This window comes from Hipposideros armiger, unplaced genomic scaffold, assembly GCF_001890085.2.
Source record: "Hipposideros armiger isolate ML-2016 unplaced genomic scaffold, ASM189008v1 scaffold_111, whole genome shotgun sequence".
Taxonomy (NCBI): domain Eukaryota; kingdom Metazoa; phylum Chordata; class Mammalia; order Chiroptera; family Hipposideridae; genus Hipposideros; species Hipposideros armiger.
The window spans coordinates 1,106,156-1,125,594 of record NW_017731461.1 but is presented as its reverse complement, the minus strand read 5'-3'; the positions used below and the strand labels follow the sequence as shown (position 1 = coordinate 1,125,594).

The 19,439-nt window shown below is 48.8% G+C and overlaps 1 protein-coding gene across 1 annotated transcript in view; it reads right to left on the bottom strand.

The window, feature by feature from the left end:
• The window catches only part of DSCAML1 (DS cell adhesion molecule like 1), a 379,445-nt gene that overhangs the window by 104,962 nt on the left and 255,044 nt on the right, over nt 1–19,439 (bottom strand). Inside the window, 1 exon segment of the mRNA XM_019647399.1 lies at nt 591–737. Within this exon segment, the coding sequence (XP_019502944.1) occupies nt 591–737 (147 nt within the window).

Sequence of the window (19,439 nt, the reverse complement as noted above, 5' to 3'; positions counted from 1 at the left end):
GCTGTGAGGTGGGCTACAACAAAAGATTGTACTCATAAATAGATAACATAGAATTTTTTGTACTCATAGATTTTTTTGTACTCAGAATTTTTTGTATTCAATAGATTTATGTACTCATAAATAGATAAAATAGAATCTTAAAAAATACTTAGAGACACAAGGAAATTCAAAAACCTTCCCAATCCAATCCAATCCAATCCAGTATAATCTAATCATTATTATGTTTGAGCATCAGATTTTATCTGTGAGTTTCCTGGCAGCAAAGGCATAAAAGGAAGGCAGGGAAGGGCTCCATACCGCTCATTATTTGATAAATGGCAACATATTTATCAGGAGATCAGTCAGTTCTTCAGGAGAGTTAAGCTTCCTCAGGTACACACTCCTAAAAACAATTTATCTCTGGAATCCTTATATGAAGGGTACCCCCAAACCAAACTGGACAAGGTTTGCCCCAGCAGTTCCTATACCTATGTCCTTTAATATCCTTCTCTGGGTGCCCTGAGTACATAGCAGACTCCCCAATCCATGGCATGGACATGCCCAGTTTCAGGGTGGGCTGGTGCCCTCCCCCCCACAACCCTCTTGCCTACCTGTCACAGAAAGTCGGGCCCCATTGCTTTGCCGGGTCTCCCCGCTATACTTGTGCTTGGTGATGCAGCGGTAGGTGGAGAGGGCGTCCTCCTTCTGCACGTCAGAGATGTATAGCCCGCCGTGGTAAGTAATAAAAAACCTGTTTTCTGGAGACACAATCAGGACATAGTCCATTACTCCCCTGGCTGGGCATACCCCCAGAAGCAACTTGGGCCGGCAGCTGGCCTTCTCCCAAGCTAGGCCCAGGGACAGGAGGTGACGGAGAAAGCAAGGGAGTGAAGCTGGTGCAGCCTGGAAGGCAGAGTAGCATCTCCAGTAGATGAGGATTTTCTCTAGGCAAACAAATAGAAATTACAGTAATTATTTCTTTAAGTGTAAATGCTTTAGTGTTTTACAGAAAGGCAGTGGGATTTAGAGTCAGGCCTAGATCTGGGTTTCAATCTGACTCTTACTCTTATTAGCTGTGTGACCTTGGGGAAGTTATTTAATCTTTCTGTGCCTTATCTATACAATGAAATGTAAATAATACTTCATAGAATGAATATAAAGATTAAAAAAAATAACTGTCTGGCACACAATGCTCACTTAGAATAGTAGTCCTCATCTGCCTTACCTTTTTGCAAGAGTTTGCAAAGGTCTTTCATATTCATTGCTTATATATATTTGTTCTTCTTTTCTATGGTTCTTGGTACATACTAAATGCTGAGACATTTGCTATTATTATTTCTAGTCAACAATCTTGACTTGGCCTCTTCCTTATATCCTTAGTTATAGGAGCTCTGTTCAGCTAGTCTTCAGATGGCTCGTGAGGTTGATTGTTCTATAATTTAGTTGTAATTTTTACATGGTCATAGGAGGAGGCAAGCACAGCATTAATCTACTCTGCCATCTTGCTGGGAACTCCTGTTATTTGTCCTTACAACTGTGTCATCTCCGTTTTCAGGTCACGCAGCCAGTAAATGGACTGGAACTCAGGCCTTCCAGCTCCCAGCTCTCCCTTTTTATTGAACCAAACACAAACCTCAGTCCTTTTCTCTCAACTTTAATCATTTATTCACTCAACAAATAATTATTGAGGCTAAGCTACACTAGGAATGGGGATGTGGAGCTGCAGATACACGATAATTATTCAACAAACAGTTCTTGCATACCCATTCTGTGTAAGGTAAAGGCGCAGGCACGAAACTTGACCTTTCCTGACCCCTCCACAACCTTTTACTGTCGGGTCTTGGCAGGGAAGTCAGAAAGACAGGCAGTGGTATACCCATTTTGCTGATTTTGACATAAGACTCCACTCAGAAATAGAAGGGGTTTTCTTGTCCAAGGTCCTAAGGCAAAGCATGAACTCGAGCTAGTCAGGGCTAATTTAAAACGGGGAGCACGTGAACACGAGAGTTGGGGAGGGGCTTGCATTCAGCTTCTGGACTCCCTCAGCTTCTGGCAGTGTCCTCCCACCTAAGACCCAGACAGACTGAGACTGAGAACCTAACTTTGGATCTCTCTGCCCGATCTCTAGGGGCTTAGCTTCTTGCCTAGGAAGGCGTAAAAGACCCCGGAGCTGCCACTGCCTTTGGGAGGAGGCATTGGAATCAGGACAGTAATAATGACTTAGAAAGAAAGGTCGGGGAGGGTAATGCCGGCTCCACAGGAAGGACCTGCTGACATCAGAATGTCAGGCTTCCATAGGGAAGCATTTTGGATGGCTCCATGCCTTTCCAATCCTATTATTTAGAGGTCAGAGGTCAGCGTCCTTCTAACTAGAGGGCTGAGTGACCTCCTAAACCAATGACAAGAGCTTGGATACTGGTTTACCCGCCTATTAGAAATATTCAGCTGTATCCCACCCCTCCAGGCACAAGTTCAAGATCTCAGCATCTGGAGATGGGGACCTCACTCAAGGACACTTTCCGACAAGGGACGCTATAGAATTGCAAGGTTGGAAAGCTGAATGTATTTGACTACTACCTCTTTGACAAAGGTTCTCCAGCCTTTATTTGAATATCTCCCGGGCTGGGGAACTCATTACCTCACTCAGTAGCCCATTCCAAAGTTGATATCTCTGACTTTTAGAAAGGTCTTCCTTGGTCACAATTAGTCTCCTCGTAACTCCCTCCATGGGACCTGGTTCTACTCACTGGAACTCTACAGGGCCAGCCTAAACCTGTGTTACTGACACACTCCCTCACATATTAGAAGGCAGCTATCGTGGCCTTTGACTTTTCTTCAGGCTAAGCAGTCTTAGGATTTTATTTTTTAATAGTTATTCATTTAATATGGTTTCAAATAGCTTCATCACTCTGGTTGGTCTCTTGCTTCTTAATAAACTTTGGTGTAGCAACAAAACTAATTCTCCCTGCCTCCCACCCTCCCTCCCATTCTTCCTGTCTTCCTCCTTCCCACTCATCTTTGTATAGGACCACACTATGTGCCAGGCACTTAGCCACGTGGTGAGGAGCTAACAAATCAGCCTTATCTGACCAGGGCAGGGTGGAACAGGACTACCAACCTCCAGCTTAAGACTGAATCCGCTTGTTAGAAGGGACGGATGGGCATGGGAGGCAGCCCCATTATACTACTGCATCGCATTCTCCTTCCAGTCAGCCAAAGGCCCTGCTTGTGTCCACACCACTGCTAGGCCACTTTTTCTCTCTCCACCCTTGGACACCTGGCTCTGGGGGCCCAGGCCTGGGACTGTGCGTGGATCCCTGCTGAGCACCATCTTGTTGGGCTCCCTGTAGATGAACACTCAGTTGTCTGGCAGCCTGCCAGTCCTCTGGAACCTGGAGCTGACGAACCCTGCCCCACTGCCTCCAACACACAGACTATACCATGCAGACCCCACTGAGTGCTGCGAGGAAACCACGAAAAGGAAGCGGGAAGGAGCGAAGCCCTGCTGCCGGCAGCCAGAGAGGACCTGCAGGAAACGCAGAGAAAGCCTGGCTCCCTCACGAGACTCCGGATGTGCCATGATGTCTCCGTGTTGTGACATGCCTAAGTCAAATGCAGAAGCTCTCCTGTCATTTATTATGTAACTGGGACTGGAATACAGACTACTGGAGGGTGCTGCTGCCAATCAGAAGGGCCACGGTCAGAGGTGGTGGCGGCAGGGTGAGGAAAAACAGGGAAGACTCCAAACGAACCCTAGAAGCCCACAGGTGCTTCAGCCTGGACAGCTAAGACCCTGTGATCCCGCAGCTCCCAGCACCCCAGGACCAGGCAGCACTTGCCCCCACTGGAATTTTAAGCTGGGAAGGGGTGCTGTGGTGATGGTGGTGGGGAGCTGGGGTTTCCATAGCAACGAGCAGCTGCTGCATCTGATGTTTCACATCCTTCATTGTCCTCATTTCCCCCCTCCCTTCCCCCCCTCCTTGTGCATATTTAATTGCAGTAACGTTTCCAGACACAGTGTATTGCTCCTGAAACAAAGGCAGGCTGCAGCCAGGGGGATGCAGAGAGAAGGAGGGGAAGAAGAAATCAGGGGTATTATGTTAATCCCCTCTGGGGGGGCCTTGTGCAACATCAGCTCTGCATGTTTGATGAGAATCAGATGATGGGCCCTGCTGGGGAAGGAAGGAGCAAGGGGTTTGTGGAGTGAGCAGCATACGGTGTCTGTTGTGTGGAGAGGAGAGGAAGCACAGCCAGCTGGTGGGGGGTTTGGAGGGGCCCGGGATCGACAACATGGCTGGCCTCCAAGGCGGGCTCCGTCCTGGTGCCCCGGCAGTCTGGCAGCCCATACTCCACACCCCAGATAGGATCAGCAGTCCCTGGAATGGGTCGAGGAGCTGCGGTTCCACAGCTTGGCTCGTCCTTGGAGCAGGCTGCGTCCTGCCAGAGGAAGGAAAGGGTGGCAGCGAGGACCCCTGCATCCAGCCCCCCTCCCGAGGCCATTTGGAAATGTGTGTCTGGGATAATTTCTGCTGGGCAACATAACTAGGGGGGGGTGGGGGGTGCTAATGGCATTGAGTGGAGAGGGGCTAAGGATGCTGGATGCCAAGTGTCCCTCCTGTGGGGCCTTTTTTTTAGGCTCCTAAGACTAGGACATAGAACGGTGTTTAAATGTGGACACTGCCTTTGGTACTGCTTGACTGTCACATCTCAAAGGCTGTGGTTTCAGCTGTGAACACACCTATCGCCAGGGAAGTGCTGCGTATAGTTAATGAATCCTTTTCTTCTTTTTATTGTTACTGCAAACACTTCATCCTGCTTCATTACTCATTTTCCTGGTGATCTAGAGCAGGCCTGTCCTTTTTTAAAAGCTAATATTTATTGAGCATCTATTACATGTTAGGCCAAAAGCTTTACAAACATTATCTCATTTAACCCCCACAACCCTTTGAGATGGATACTATTATTATTATTAATCAAAGCACAGATAGGTTAGATACCCACCCATGGTCACACAGCTAGTAAGTGGTAGAGCCCAGACCATTAGTCCACTTCCTATGTTCTTTCAAAGCTCTGCACTAGACTAACTCTCCTAGAATGACAGCGCCTCTCATAGGGACATGTTGTCAGCCAGCCTCTGCTTTGTTGCTTCTGTCAATGGGGTCCTTACTACCTCATGAAGCAGCACTCATTCATTTAAGTTTGTTTGGCTCAATTAATCAAGTCTTTATGGAGGACCCTAGGTCCTGGACTAGGCTCCATGGGGAAGTCTTGAACTTGGTCTCTGCTCCCTGGGATTCCACATTCAGAAGACAATGCCCTTCCACCAGGAAATGTGTGGTCATCAGTGCTGGGGGCTGGTGAAGGGTGGGGAGGGGCCTCGATGGAGGCCATTAGTAAGAGGAGGAGAATAAAGAGGGGACAAGTCACTGGTGAGGTGGGGCAATGGAGGATAGGATTTAGGAGGCTGGATTGTAGTCCTGACTCTGCTACTATGATGGGGTATATACTAGCTTGAACACTGTCCCCCCCCCCAAAATTAATGTCTATCCGTTAATGTCTAGCTTGTGAATGTGACCTTATTGGAAATAAGATCTTTGCAAATGTAATCAAGTTAATATGCATTCACACTGAATTAGGATGTGCCCTAAATGCAATATGACCGGTATCTTTATAAGAAGAGGGAAATTTGGACACAGGCACACAGAGAGAGACAGAAGGCCATATGAAGACAGAGGCAGAGATTGCAGTGATGCATCCACAAGTGAAAATGCCAAGGATTACTGGTAAGGAAGGAGGGGTCCTTCCCCAGAGCCCGCAGAGGGAGCATGCCTTGCCCACACCTTGATTTTGGACTTCTGGCCTCCAGAACTGTGACACAATACATCTCTGGTGCTTTCAGCTCCCCATTTTATGGTAGTTTGTTATGACAGCCCCGGGAAACTAATACGAGCTGACCTCAGGGAAGCCCAGTCTTCTCTCATGCCCTCAGCCTTCCCATTCATAAAAAGGGGGAAGAGTTGGATTAGGCATGTGTTTTCAAACTGTGCTTGCACATTAGAATTATTTAAGGAGCTTTGAAAATTAAACTCACAATCTCTGGGGGTGCGGTGTGGAAATTAGTGTTTTTGAAAAGCTTTTTGGGTGATGCAAGGGGCAGCCAAGGCAGAGAACCACCGGATTATATTAATTTGTAAGACCCCATCGCTCCGACAATTGATGTCTCTATGATGGCACCAGGGTTTTCTGAGTCCATTTCTCCTTCAGGAGATAGTAAGTAGGACTTACATCACAGAGTTGTTAGGAGAATTAGATGAAGTACTGCGTGTGAAAGTTCCGATCACGTGGGTGGTGCTCATTACATGTCAGCACAAGTTGCTCCATTGCAGGGAGATGAAGGGATGGGGGCCACTGGGGCTCTCGGCCCCTCTCTGTTGGTCAGACTTCCTGTCAATTCTCCCCCTTCTACCTCAGGGGCTTGGAAATAAACTCAGAGACCCTGCACACAGCTGCTCAGTGAGCCCATAGTATCTTTTCTGTCTTTTTCTAAAAGGTCAGAGAGCTGGGTCTTAGAGACCCCCCCAGAGTTGCAGGAGCCATGGAGAGATACTTGACAGAAACCTTGGGGCTCCCTGTGACTCCAGAGGACTGGAAGGAGAAAAGCTGCCCTCTGAAAGAGTGGAGTCCCTTCTCTGGTCTCAGGGAGGTGTGAGGGCCAGTTTGGTGGGGAGAGAGTACCTGGTAGAGGAGGGAGACCTGAGGGTGTGTGGGAAGGTGTGGACTGGACAGATCCTACTGAAGCCTCTAGACCAAGGGAAGGGAAGTTACCAAGTGAAGCAGGGCCAGCAGCTTCCCAACTGGCCTCCCTGCTTGGACCCTGGTCCTCCTGTGTCTGTTCCCAACAGGCAGCCAAAGCTATGTTTAAAAGCTAAGTCAGATCATGTGGTTCTTTTGTTCAAAACCCTCCAATAGCTTCCCACTTCATTCAGCATGAATGCAGTGGTGGTCACAAAGTAGGCACTTGATAAATATTTCTAGAATGGATGAATGAATGAAATTTCCCCAAACTCTAAAGTAGTTTTATCCCCATTCCACTCATGAGGAAATAGCAACTCAGCAAGTCAGATCCCCGCTCTAAATTTACTTTCTCCAGGAAGCCTTCCCAGATTAACTCACTCTCATTTCTGAGTGTTTCTACATCTGGCAAACCTCTTGCCACAGCTAATCATTGTTTCTGCTATATCCAGTTAGATATTTTAAAAATAATTATTTTTGAGCATTCAAAAGTCAAGATTAAACAGTGTGGCGGTTCCTTGAAAAATTAAAAATAGAATTACCATATGGTACAGCAATCCCACTTCTCAGTATATACACAAAAGAATTAAAAGCAGGGTCTTGAAAAGATATTTGCTCACCCACTTTCATGGCAGCATTATTCACAATAATCAAGAGATGGAAGCAATTCAAGTGTCCATTAAAGGATGGAGAAGAAAAATGTGGTCCACACACACAATGGAATATTATTCAGCCTTAAAAAGGAAGGAAATTCTGACACATGCTACAACATGGATAAACCTTAGGGACATTATGCTAAGTGAAATAAATCAGTCACAAAAAGATAAACGCTGCATGACTCCACTTTTATGAGGTACCTAGAGTAGTCAAATTCATAAAAACAGAAAGTAGAATGGTGATTGTCAGGGTGTGGGGGGATGGGAAAATGGGGAGTTGTTTACTGGGTACAGAGTCTCATATTTGCAAGATGAAACTAAACTTAAACATTACTAAACTTAAAACTGAGCTGAAACACTACTAATCTTAAAACTCAACATTTAAAAATGTTTAAGATGATGAATTTTATGTTATGTGTATTTTACCACAATTAAAAGAAAAACATTTAAAAAGTCAAGATTATAAAGAATTGGAATGAGTATCTTTATGGGGTAGTGAGTTTCCTGTCATAAGGGGTATTTAAGTAGAGGCTGAAGAAACACATGACATAGAGGATTTAATATTGAGCGAGCGAAATAAGTTGGATCATCTATAAGGTCCCTTCTCTCCCAGCAATTTATAAATTCCTAGCTTAAAGAATCGCAGAGTTGCAAGACTCCTTCAGGATCATCTACTACAGAGATTTTCAAATCGGTGCACATGTGCCTATTTCCACCCCAGGGCCTTTGCTTGTGACTATTCCTTCTGTGCCTGATATGCTCTTTCTTTGACTCACTCCTGTCTTTGTTCAGATCTCTGCTCAAATGTCAGCTCCTTGGAGATGCCTTACCTGATCCCTCTGTCAAAATTAGATTGTGTCCCATGTCCGTGCCCAATTTCTTATTCAGCCATTTTGTTTTCAGAGCATATGGTATTTCTCACCAAAAACAAGGAGATATTTTAGTACCATAGCTCCAGAACATGGCTGGCACATAGTAGGTGCTCAGTGAACATGTGTTGAATGAATGAATCCTGGCTGTAGAGGAGGCATCTCCAGTGGGGTGAGGCAGCTGGACCTCTGGCCTGGAGTCCTGTCCCATGGTCCCACTTACGGGGGGGTGTGTGTGGGGTGTTTCTTCTCTAACCACCACTGTCACACTGCAATGGTTTGGGCCATTGTTCCCACTTTGATCCTTGTGTTGATTCCCCAGCTCAGCTGAGTCCAGGCTGGGACATTAAAGCAAGACTCATGGATTAGAGCTAACAAAAGGGAAGTAAACAGAGATGATGACACCAGCAGGAAAGTCTGAGGTATAAGCTATGGCTGATTCATCTTCAGACGAAGGCCCCCTGCAGGGAGTGACTCACACTCCCCAGGAGGTCCTCAAACACCCAGGGCAGCCAGGCCCAGTGAGAAGGAGGGACACAGACACTCGCTCTCCAGCTTGCCTGAAGCTGGCCTTCCACTGTCCTTCCCTGACCAAGGACCTGCCTCTTCCTTAGGTGACTGGAGCAGAATACTCCTGCCTGGCGGGAGGGATCACTAACAACAGAGGTCACTGGTTCCAGGATGGAATCATGTTAGAATCCCAGGGGCCAACGTTCAGACAAGAGGTGTGCAGTACAGTGGTGGAGAAGAGTGGACAGAGAATTCCTAAAACTAAGCTGCCTTGGGTGGTTCCATCTCTGCCTGCTCAATCCCTTAGGTGTTAGAGGTTTCCATAGCTGGGGCCTTTAAGGAAGAAGACCTGCATCCAGTGACCTACAGCTGTAAGCTTCCCCTTTTCCAGCCCTTTTGGGCACCCCTCATGGGTAGACTCTGCTTGAGTTGGGAGAAGGATCCAGGCTTAACTGGTGAAGTGTCTTGAATAGTTTTATAAACTCAGCAAAAAACACACCCCAAGGTAAATGAATCAGTGAGCAACAGGTGAGCCAGGCTCTGTGCTAGAAACTTTCATGTTTCCCCTCCTAAGTGCCATCAGCAGCCCAGGAAGCACCTGCTGCTCCTCTTGCTTTATGGATGAGGAAACTGTGGCTCAGGCAGAGACTTGTCCAAATCATACAACTAGTGAGTGGAAGAGCCAGAGTTCCCACCCAGGTCTCCTGAGTAGAAATCTAGAGCTGTTTTCCCCAAACCCAGCTGCCAGGAGAGTGTGTGTTGCATTTTGGAGGGGGCTTTGGCCAACCCCTTCCTGTTAGGTGGACTTTTCCACCTTTCTGGAGGAGGCTTGCCTCTCACTAGTCAGGGCCCGTGTGGTCAGCGAGCAGAAAGGCATGAGAGGTGAGAGGAGACTGCTTCAGAAGGCATTATAATTATTGACTGAAAGAACGGATGAATGATGTTCCTTATGAGACTGCTGTGCACTGAAGTAAGAGGTCAGTGGTACTAGGCAGTCTTAGGAGGAAAGAAACGTAGGGAGCAAAGAAACCCTGCTGTGACCAGGAAGGCGCTCTGTGTTAGCAGGGCAGGTGGCTGTATGTGTCTGCGAGGGAACAAAATGCATGTGCTGGTATGTCTACTGTTGGGCACACTTGCACGGGCCTATGGGGCATCACAGGGGACAGAGTAGGGTTGGCAGCTTGGGAAGGTGTGTACTCCAATGGGTGGTGTATGGAGCCCTGTATTTAGAGTCAGAAATGGGAGATATGTGTCCTGCCACCTATAAACTGTGTGGCTTTAGGAAAATCCCTTAGCCTTTCTGGACTTCTGTTCTCGCATCCCCAAACGGGATGCTACTGGCTTGCTCAACTCACGGGGTTCTTTTGCAGTAGCCACACGACAATGTCTTTGAAAGGGTGTTGTGACATACACTGTATTGTACAGGTGAAAGGAGTTGTTACCATAATATGATGTGTGTAAAAGCACAGGGCATATGAGTCCGTAATGCATGCACAGAGCGTAGGTATTGTGTTGAATGAACAAGTCCTACAGTAGAGATGTTTTTTGCAGGATGCTTCTTGGAGTCAGATGCCTTCCAGAAGCAGGAAAACCAAAAGATGAGGGAAGGGTTTCCTGCTCTGCCCACCTGCCTCACCCCTACCACAAAGGACCCAGTAGGCAACAGGAGGTATGAAGTGTGAAGGGGGAGGAGGGGAGGGATGGATGGAGGTTTGCTCTGAGACCAGGCTTGGGCCAGGGTCAGAAAAATCAGTCTCTGTTGAAAGAGAAGAAACACTTAGCCTGTCACAGTCCAAGTCTGTTTTCTGCGGGGAGCCTCAGGATGCCGGGCCTCCAAGTGCCTCACTGGTCCCCAGGGAACTCCCAATTCCAAAAGAGAAATTGCAATCAATACAGGTTACCAGTTACTGCTCCATTCAATATAGATTTACAAAAACAATGTGGTCAGCCTGCAGCTCAGAGCCTGTGGATAAGACTAATGAGCGAACTCCCTCCACTGGCAAGCTGCTCTCTCGTCCCAGGCCCTTTGTGCCTATGGGGCAGGGTGGGTGGGGGTGATCGATACTTGGAGTTGGCAGGAATTAGCCCTGTCTGGGGCACCAGGCTGGGGGCTACTTAGGGCCAACTCTGCAGAGCATCTTTCTTTCATTCCTTTCTGGTATTCCTGCCATTGGCGAAAACCCTGGGGGAATCTGCCACCTGGGTTTGAAAAGCCCGAGGAATCCAAAGCCTCTGCTCCTCCTGGACTCTGGGCTCTCAGGATTGTAAGCCCTTCACCCAAGACCCTGGGGAGAGACTTGCAGCGTAGTGGAAGGTACATGGCATGTGGGTCGGGATTAGGGATTTAAGTCCCAGCCCCGGTGCTGGCTGGCTCTAAGTCCTAGATTCTCCCTGCTCTGGACTGAATTATGTTTCCCCCAAATTCACATGTTAAAGTCTTAACCCCCAATGTGGCTGTATTGGGAAATAGGGCCTTTAAAGAGCTTCGGGCCAGCCAGGTGGCTCAGTCGGTTAGAGCGCAAGCTCTGAGCAACAGGGTTGCCGGCTTGATTCTCACATCCGCCAGTGAGCTGCACCTGAGCTGAGCTGCCAACAGGTGGCAGGATGGCTCAGCTGGTGAGGGCGCATGCTCCTAACAACAAGGTTGCTGGTTCAACTCCTGCACGAGATGGTGGGCTACACCCACCCGCAACTAAGATTGAACAAGGCACTTTGAGCTAAGCTGCCCCGAGCTGTCAACGGGCGGCCGGATGGCTCAGTTGGTTAGAGTCCATGCTCTTAACAACAAGGTTGCGGGTTCGACTCCCACATGGGATGGTGGGCTGCACCCTCCTGCAACTAGATTGCAAGCGGCAACTGGACTTGGAGCTGAGCTTGTGCCCTCCACAACTAAAACTGAAGGACAACTTAACTTGGAACTGATGGGTCCTGGAAAAACACAATGTTCAATGTTCCCCTTCCCCGATTCTCCAATCAAATCTTTTAAAAAAAAAAAGAGCTAATTAAGGTTAAATGATGTTAAAGGTGAAGCCCTAATCCGATAGGAATGGTGTCCTTATAAGAACAGGAACAGACACCACGGATGTGTGGGCATAGAGGGACGGCCATGTGAGGACACAGTGTGAGTGTGGCTGTCTGCAGGGCAAGGGGAGAGGGTTCAGGAAAAACCATATCTGCCAACACCTTGATCTGGGACTTCCAGCCTCCAGGACTATGAGAAATAAATTTCTATTGTTTAAGACACCCAGTCTGGTAATTTTTTATGGAAGCCCTAGAAAATGAATACATTCCTTACTTGGACATCCTATTCCCTGAGGATCCTTCCAGTGCTAAGATTGGGCCCTGCTCTGTGAAGACACTGGGGTGAGGACTTTAAGGTAGGAATGCAAAGGACAGAGTGAGCTGGTCCCGAAGGTCTCCAGGTGCACCACACAGGTTTCGTTCACAGGTGAGAGTTTGAGAGGTTGGGAGAGGCTGAGCCAAGGCCCCTCAGTGGGTATCAGTTGCCAGGAGCATAGCAAGGCATTGCTCAGGGATGAGGCGGGCAGGAAACCAGCCCTGGGACTGGACTCTTGATCCCAGGTGGGGCCTCATTTGCCCTCACTATCAAACTCTCAAATCTGATCCACTACCACATGTGACACTTGAGGATACCGAGGCCCAGAGGGTCACACAGCTAGTCTGATTCACAGTGTGGATGTCATCAGAGGCCTCCTATCTCTGGGCCCACTGATCTTTCCCCATGGAATTGAAATCAGGCAGAGCGGACGTATCTGGGTTCAGAAGAGACGAGATGGATGGGAGGTAGGGCCTCTGCTACCTAAGCTTGTTGGGAGCATGCAGAGCCAGAAACTGCCCTGCCCCTGAAGATGGGGCTTGAGTGGGCAGCAGAGCTGGAGGAGGCCTCCACAATGTAATAACTTCCATGAGGCAGGTGCTTTCTGGTTCAGGGTTCTGGGCGCTTGGGAGGACACCAGGGTCTCGTGTTCGTCTTCAAAGTATGATGCCAGGCTGGGCTGGGGCTTGGCATACCAGGCTCCTGATGGCACAAGGTACCACATATGTTCCCAGGAGGCCGTGGGGGAGCAGCCTATGTCCTTCCTCCTCCACCGCCACCTCTATAGGTAAGAGGGCAAGTGGTCAAAGAAGACATGGAACTATGGAACGATGCCCATTTCTGCCCTGGAAGAGGGATTAGTTCCCCCGGCCTTTATCTCTGCATGTGGGACTCCACAGGAGATGGAGGTATGTGAAGGATGGGGGTCTGAGGTCTCAGGAGGACCCAGGAAGTTGATAGCACGGTGGAACAGAAAAAGCCTGGCTCTGAAGCCAGAAGGACTTGGGTTCGAACTGTGTTCCCCTTTCTAGACAGAAGATGCTGGACAAGCCATTGAACCTCTCTGACTCTGTTTCCAGTGAGAATTAAATGAGTTAATGAATGTACCCAACATCATACCTGGCAGTAAGTAAGGCAGTCAGTAAGTAGTTGTTAAATGACTGAATAAATTAGTCAATAAATGAATGTATAACTCTAGTAGCGGGGTCACAGAACTTGACCTGGGCCTCAGCCTCCAAGTGCTGACCCATCCCCCCTGCCTCTCAGTTGCCCACTAACTGGCCTCTGAAGTAGGAGGGAGAGTGTGGATTTCCAGGGAGGACCAGGTTTAGGTGCCCTGGGGCCCTGGCAGACTCACCACTTTGGGCAGCTGAGATCTAGGCGGGCATCAGCACTGTCTTTGGAGTGGTCCCCAGGCAGCTGCGGGATCACAGGGGGTATAAGGATGGAGTCTGGTTGCGGGGGAAGGGGGAGGGGAACCAGGAGCGTCTTGGTGGAGAGGACAGAGAAACAGTGGCTAGTGTTCGCTCTCTTCCTGAGTTCTTTTCTCTAAATACAGCTCTGTTTCTCTATCACGGGATTAGCACACATCTCTCATTCTCCTATTGCAACAAGATTTTATTTCTAATTATGCTGTAATAAAACTGGAGCGCTCCCAGGCTTCCTTTCAAATGACTTGTACACACACTGCCGATCGGATCCTCCTCAGCCCCATTGTAATAGCATTTTCCTGACATTCATTAGACATGCATGAGAGGGGCGCTTTAAGAATAGAATTGCATTTAAATGGATTTGCTGAGAGAGGAAGATGAAAAAAAGGGAGGTTGGGGGGGGGAAGGGAGAGGGAGAGAGGTTTGTTGAACAAACTATGAAAACAAGATGCCATAATAACAGGGTGCTGAAATAAGCCTCTTTTTTCCCAGTCCTCCTCCCATTGCACATGGCAGAGCCCAGCCAGGAGCGGCAGCCTGCAACCCTCCCCTGGACCTCCCGCTCCCCCCTTTATGTTACCCGCTGCGGGGGTGGGGGCTTCATAGCTCTTCCCTCATGTGTCAGATGCTCACAGTGCAATAGAAATAACCGTTATTAGAATTTGGGAAACTGGACTTGCTTCGACAAGACACTAGTAAACAGCAGGGGTTGAGACCCTGTGTCTTTGGGCCTAGGGGAAGCCAGTGGTGACAGCCAGCTGAGCAGTCTCCCCTAAGGTGTGGTACCCACCCTTCTGCTCCTATCCTTGAATGACCACGCCCCTCACTCCCACCCCATCACCCAGTAGGACAGCGGTTCTCAACCTATGGGTCGTGACCCCTTTGGGGGTCGAATGACCCTTTCACAGGGGTCGCCGGGTACTCGTATGTGGGCGTATCTGCATGTGGGCCTGGAGACGGATAGAGGAATGGTTGTCTCGGTTCCTAAGACCATCGAAAATATGTGTTTTCCGATGGTCTTAGGCGACCCCTGGGAAAGGTTGAGAACCGCTGCAGTAGGAGATCCATTCTGACCCCAGAGCCTGGCCTGCTCCCCGCTCCCATCTCGGTCCCACCTTCCTCCTTAGTGAGCAGAGTCTCCCCATGGCACCCAGTGTGAACCACACAAAGGGCCTTCTACTACGGATGTATCAAGGGCCTACCTACTTTGTGTTCTTTCGTACTTATGGTCTCATTGAATTCATCCGGCTCACTCTAGCCAGGTCTTCTTAAAATGGACATTAGATCACACTGAAAACCACCCCGTGGCTTCCTATTTTTCTTAGAATAAAGACCAGAATCCTTAACAGGGCAGTCATTTGGCCCCACCCGGCCCGTCTCTGGCCCCAGCCAGAGTTCCAGCCACACTGGCCTTCCTTCCTCCAGAGTTCAGAGCGCCTTCCTCCCCCCACGGGCCTCGCTGCTGCTCAGGATACTTCTCCCACCTGTTTCCCAGCGCTCACTCTACCCGCCCCTCCAGCTCAGCTCACACTCTGTTCCCCAAGAAGACACCCCCTCACACACACACACACACAACACGAGTTTTTCTGTCTCTTATCCTCTTTCCCTGCACACTTGTCACAGCTATGAGAAGCATGTACTGAGTCACCAAAGACCTGCCACTGTCCCTAGACTGTTAGCCCCTGGTGTGGGCCCTGGCACCGCTGTGAGCCTGGCTTCCACTCCGCGCTAAAGGCTCATTACAGTGGAACAGGCACCAGGCCCCGAGTCCCAGGGACTCTTTCCAATATGATTTCCCATGTCATTCTTGCTGCAGCCTTATCAGGGTGGAGAGTTTTTTCTTCCCCTCTAACAGATGAGAAACTGAGGATCAGAGAGCTCAAAGCAATTTGCCTCAAACCACAAAGCCAGAGCTGCCCTAATCCAAAGCCATGCTTCTGCTATGCTACTTTCTACTACACTGCATTGCCACAGGCATTCCCACAGGTTCCTTCCTGCGGTGGGTGCCATGCCCCTCCCCTGAGCCCCAACAAGGCCCTTGTTAATCCCTACTTCTTCTGGAAGGCCTCTTTGAGAGTCCAGTTAATGCAGACTCTCTCTCCCTTTCCAGATTGTTCATGGCTCCTACTGTGGGGCCACACCCTGGGACCCAGAAGGGCCTCAAGTTTCACATTTGGATTGTTTCCACTCATTCCATGTGAGTCACTCTTGTATTCCCAATAGAATGCAAGTTCCTTAAAGGCACCACGTGTCCCTCTTCTGAACCTCCATAACCCCTGGGCAAGGGCTGGGAATATACTAGGAATAGAGGTCTGCATCTGCAGCAGGTGTGGCCTGGAGGCTAGTCCTGGGAGGAAACCCTCTGAGCTTCAGCCTGTTCATCTATAAAGCGGTAACAATGGCAACTACCTTACAGGTTTCCTGTGAGGGTTCAATGAGCTGCTGCAGAAGCGGTGCCTCACAGACACTCATTCCTTTCTCTCGTCATATTCTTTCCTTTGGTTTCTCTGTTTGGTGACACTGGGGTGGGTATAGACAGGGAATGACAAAGCTGGTCTTACGGTGTCCCAGAAAGGAGTGTGACTAAGAGGGAGGTGGCACTGGGACCTCTTGAAACCATTGGATGTGGCGTCAAGGGCAACGGGATGACCATGGAGAGCATCCCTCTGTCCATCCTGTTTGCCTCGTGATTTGTCACCTTCCCACTCAGAGGCCTGCCTGGTTCAGAGGCCTCCAGTGTCCACATGCTGCTCCTAGGATGAGCGGTCACAACCCCCCAAAAGCCAATAGCAGCTGGCAGGCCCATCCACCTCTGCCTCTTAGTCTCCATTATAATCCAGGCCTGGCACTTGCTAACCTGTTGGTGAATGAGACCATGACCTCCATGAGGGCAGGGGCTGCCTGCCTGTCCATCGCGCTGGGTTCAGTTTTGGGCACAATGCCTGACATGGTGGTGCTCAGTATTTGTTGAATGAATGAATGAATGAATGAATGAACCTCAGCTTTGTTACCTCGTGGCTGAGCACTTGGGCTCTGAAGTCAGACAGAGTTTGGCTCCATCAGTGTGATCTTGCACAGGTTACCTAACCTCTCTGACTCAGTTTCCTCATGTATAAAATTGTGCTAATAATATACCAATCACACAGAATGGGAGTTTTCACAAGAATTAAAGCGCCAGGCCTGGTGCCTGCAGTCATTGTTCAATAACTGATAGTTGTCATTGTTATTACTACAGAGCTTCCAGGGAGGGGCGAGCCCATCTAATGTCTACTTCAACCCACTCAGGAGCTTGGTGGTTCTAGATTGCTCTTCTTAGCACTCTTAAAATCCCTCTGACGCTGCTCAAAGAGCAGAGGGGCTTCTGCTAGTTTGAACATCTACCTTTTTATTCACAAGCTAATCAACGTGACTAGATGGCATGTCAGCAACGCCAGCCAGGGAGCTTATCAGGAAAGGTAGAAATGTTCACAGTCCCATCAGCATTTGTGTCTTATCAGTCCTCAAAAGTGAATCTATTGAGTCTGTCCTATTGAGATGATATGAATACACAGTGCTCTGCCCCAGTTGTCGTGGCCCATTCACGTTCCTCCCAATACAGTGCAATCTCAGCACCTTTCAGCTCTAAATTCCGTCCTATTTCTTCAGGACCCTCCCCTCCCTCCGCCCAGCCCTCTGTCATCTCTTCCTCCCCTGACTTGTGGTATCTGTCCCCCTTACCCTGCTTTCATCATACGCTTGCTTTTATTGTTGATTTTAAAAATGCATTCTTGGCTTGTCTTACTTGGTGGCAACATTATCTCCATTTTACAGATAAAAAGACTGGGTTCATGAAGATTCAGAGACTTGCCCAAGGTCACAGAGCTATGAAACAATATAATTGGGATTTGAATGCAGACAGGCTGACTCCACAGGACCTTGAGGACAGAGGCCTCAAATCCCCTCAGGCGATTCTACAGGTCTGGCCTAGCCCAAGTTCTGTTTATTGACATTAACTGTTGACAATGGTCATCTTTCAGGGCAGTGCAAACATTAAATGAGAAATGTAGGTAAAGGCTTCGCCCTTGGCTAGGCACACATTGAGGGCTTAATCAACGATTCGTGCTATGCTCTTTGTGTGTTTGCATTCTGAGTGGTGATATAGGCCCATCTGCAGCCATGTCCTCCTAGCATAGGCTGGCCCCACCAGCTCCCTGGGCACGTGCTGCCTCCCTACCCTGCCCAGAGTGGCTCCAGCTCTGCAGTCTCCCCACAGCACTCGGCATCCTGAGCTCATTCACCAGACAGGTGCAATTCCCCACCTCTCACTCTCGGACACTTTCCGTACAATCGATCAGAAAACTGTTTCCAAATTAACCTAGATTTAGCTCTGGTCTCCCGTCTTCTGACTCTAGCAATTTCCCACCTACCTCATAGGTAGGTTAACTCCTGTAGGCACCAGCCTCCCTGTATCTCTGATTCTCCCTTTGAAAATGCCCTGATAACCCAGAGTCCGTGTTGCTGCCTGGCACGACCCTCTTGCTCTTGGTCAGGGACTATTCTGGACTTGGTCTTTTTTTTTTAGGACACCTCTTTGCTCTGCCCTCAGCCATGGCTTAGGGCACAAGACAGGCAATTCCCTTCTTTCCCTGCTACCTCTTCTTGGGACTCACCCTATATGCTGAGCTTTCTTTTAATTGATGCTTTGGGTTGGAGGGACCATAAAGTTTTCTCTGCATAAGCCCCTAAAAATGTGTAAATAGAAAGAAATTTGGGAGGACAAAGGTCAGAGGAAATCTGATCAAGGAAAAAGCTTGGAGCTATAACTCAGGTTGAAACAATAATTTCTTGGTAAATCCCAAGCCCTAAGTTTAGGAGATCCTAAACTCCAGTCTTGAAAGAGCAGAAAAGAAAAAAATTGAGCACCTATTATGTGTCAGGTACTATATTGTGTGCATTACCACAACTTTGTTAGGGGACTATTATCATCCCCAATGTACAGATGAGAAAAATGAGGCTCAGAGAGATTGGGCAAGTTGTCTGTGTCACAGACCCAGAAAGTGAGTCCAGGCTCAAAGCTCATCCACTGTGTTAAACTAACTCAGCATTCCCCTCTAGAGCCTTGCAAGGTGTGTGTGTGTGTGTAGAATGGAAAGGAGCAGATTGGGGACATTCATTTATCCTTCTTCTGCCATCTAGGCTTCAGCTTTAGGTCTGCCTCTTTGGCTCATAAGTTAGAAGTAGTTGCTGCCCCCAGAACTGGAAGCTGAGAGGGGCAAGGGTAAGAATGGGAGGGGGAGTAACAGCAGCAGAAAATTAGGGAGCAGCTGACCCTGGAGTTAAAAAGCCAGTGAGGGCCTTGGTGGCCCAGTGGCTGTGGAGGGTGTCCTGGCATATCAGCAGTCACAGGATCAAAGAACAGTAGGAATTAATATCCCTGAGGTGGTCCTGTGCCTCTGGTATCAGCAGAAAATTACAGGACACCAGACAGGAGCTTACAGAATGAATGGGAGGGGACAAGAGATTTCCATGGCTAATCCTGTTAAGGAGACAATTTCTTATCAAACTCATTATGCCTTTGAAAGGAGGAAGCAAGGGGGGTGGGGGGAGAGGAGGTGGGGGAAAGTGCCATGGAGGGGTTAGCCCTGGAGAAGGAAGAAGATGGGTGGGGAGACTGTGGCAACACAGTCTGCAGTTTCGAGGGACGCAGGCATGTGACTGGCAGGCTTCTGAAAGAACAAGACTTGTACCTGTCTGTCTCTGCTCTCCTGGAATGGAAGTAAGCGGTGAAAACTTCCTGGGAGCCAACTCCCTACTGGGCTGTGGGAGCATCCTCCTTGCCCTGTCAGTTGTCTGAGCCCACAGGTGCCCAGCAGAGAAGCAGGACCTT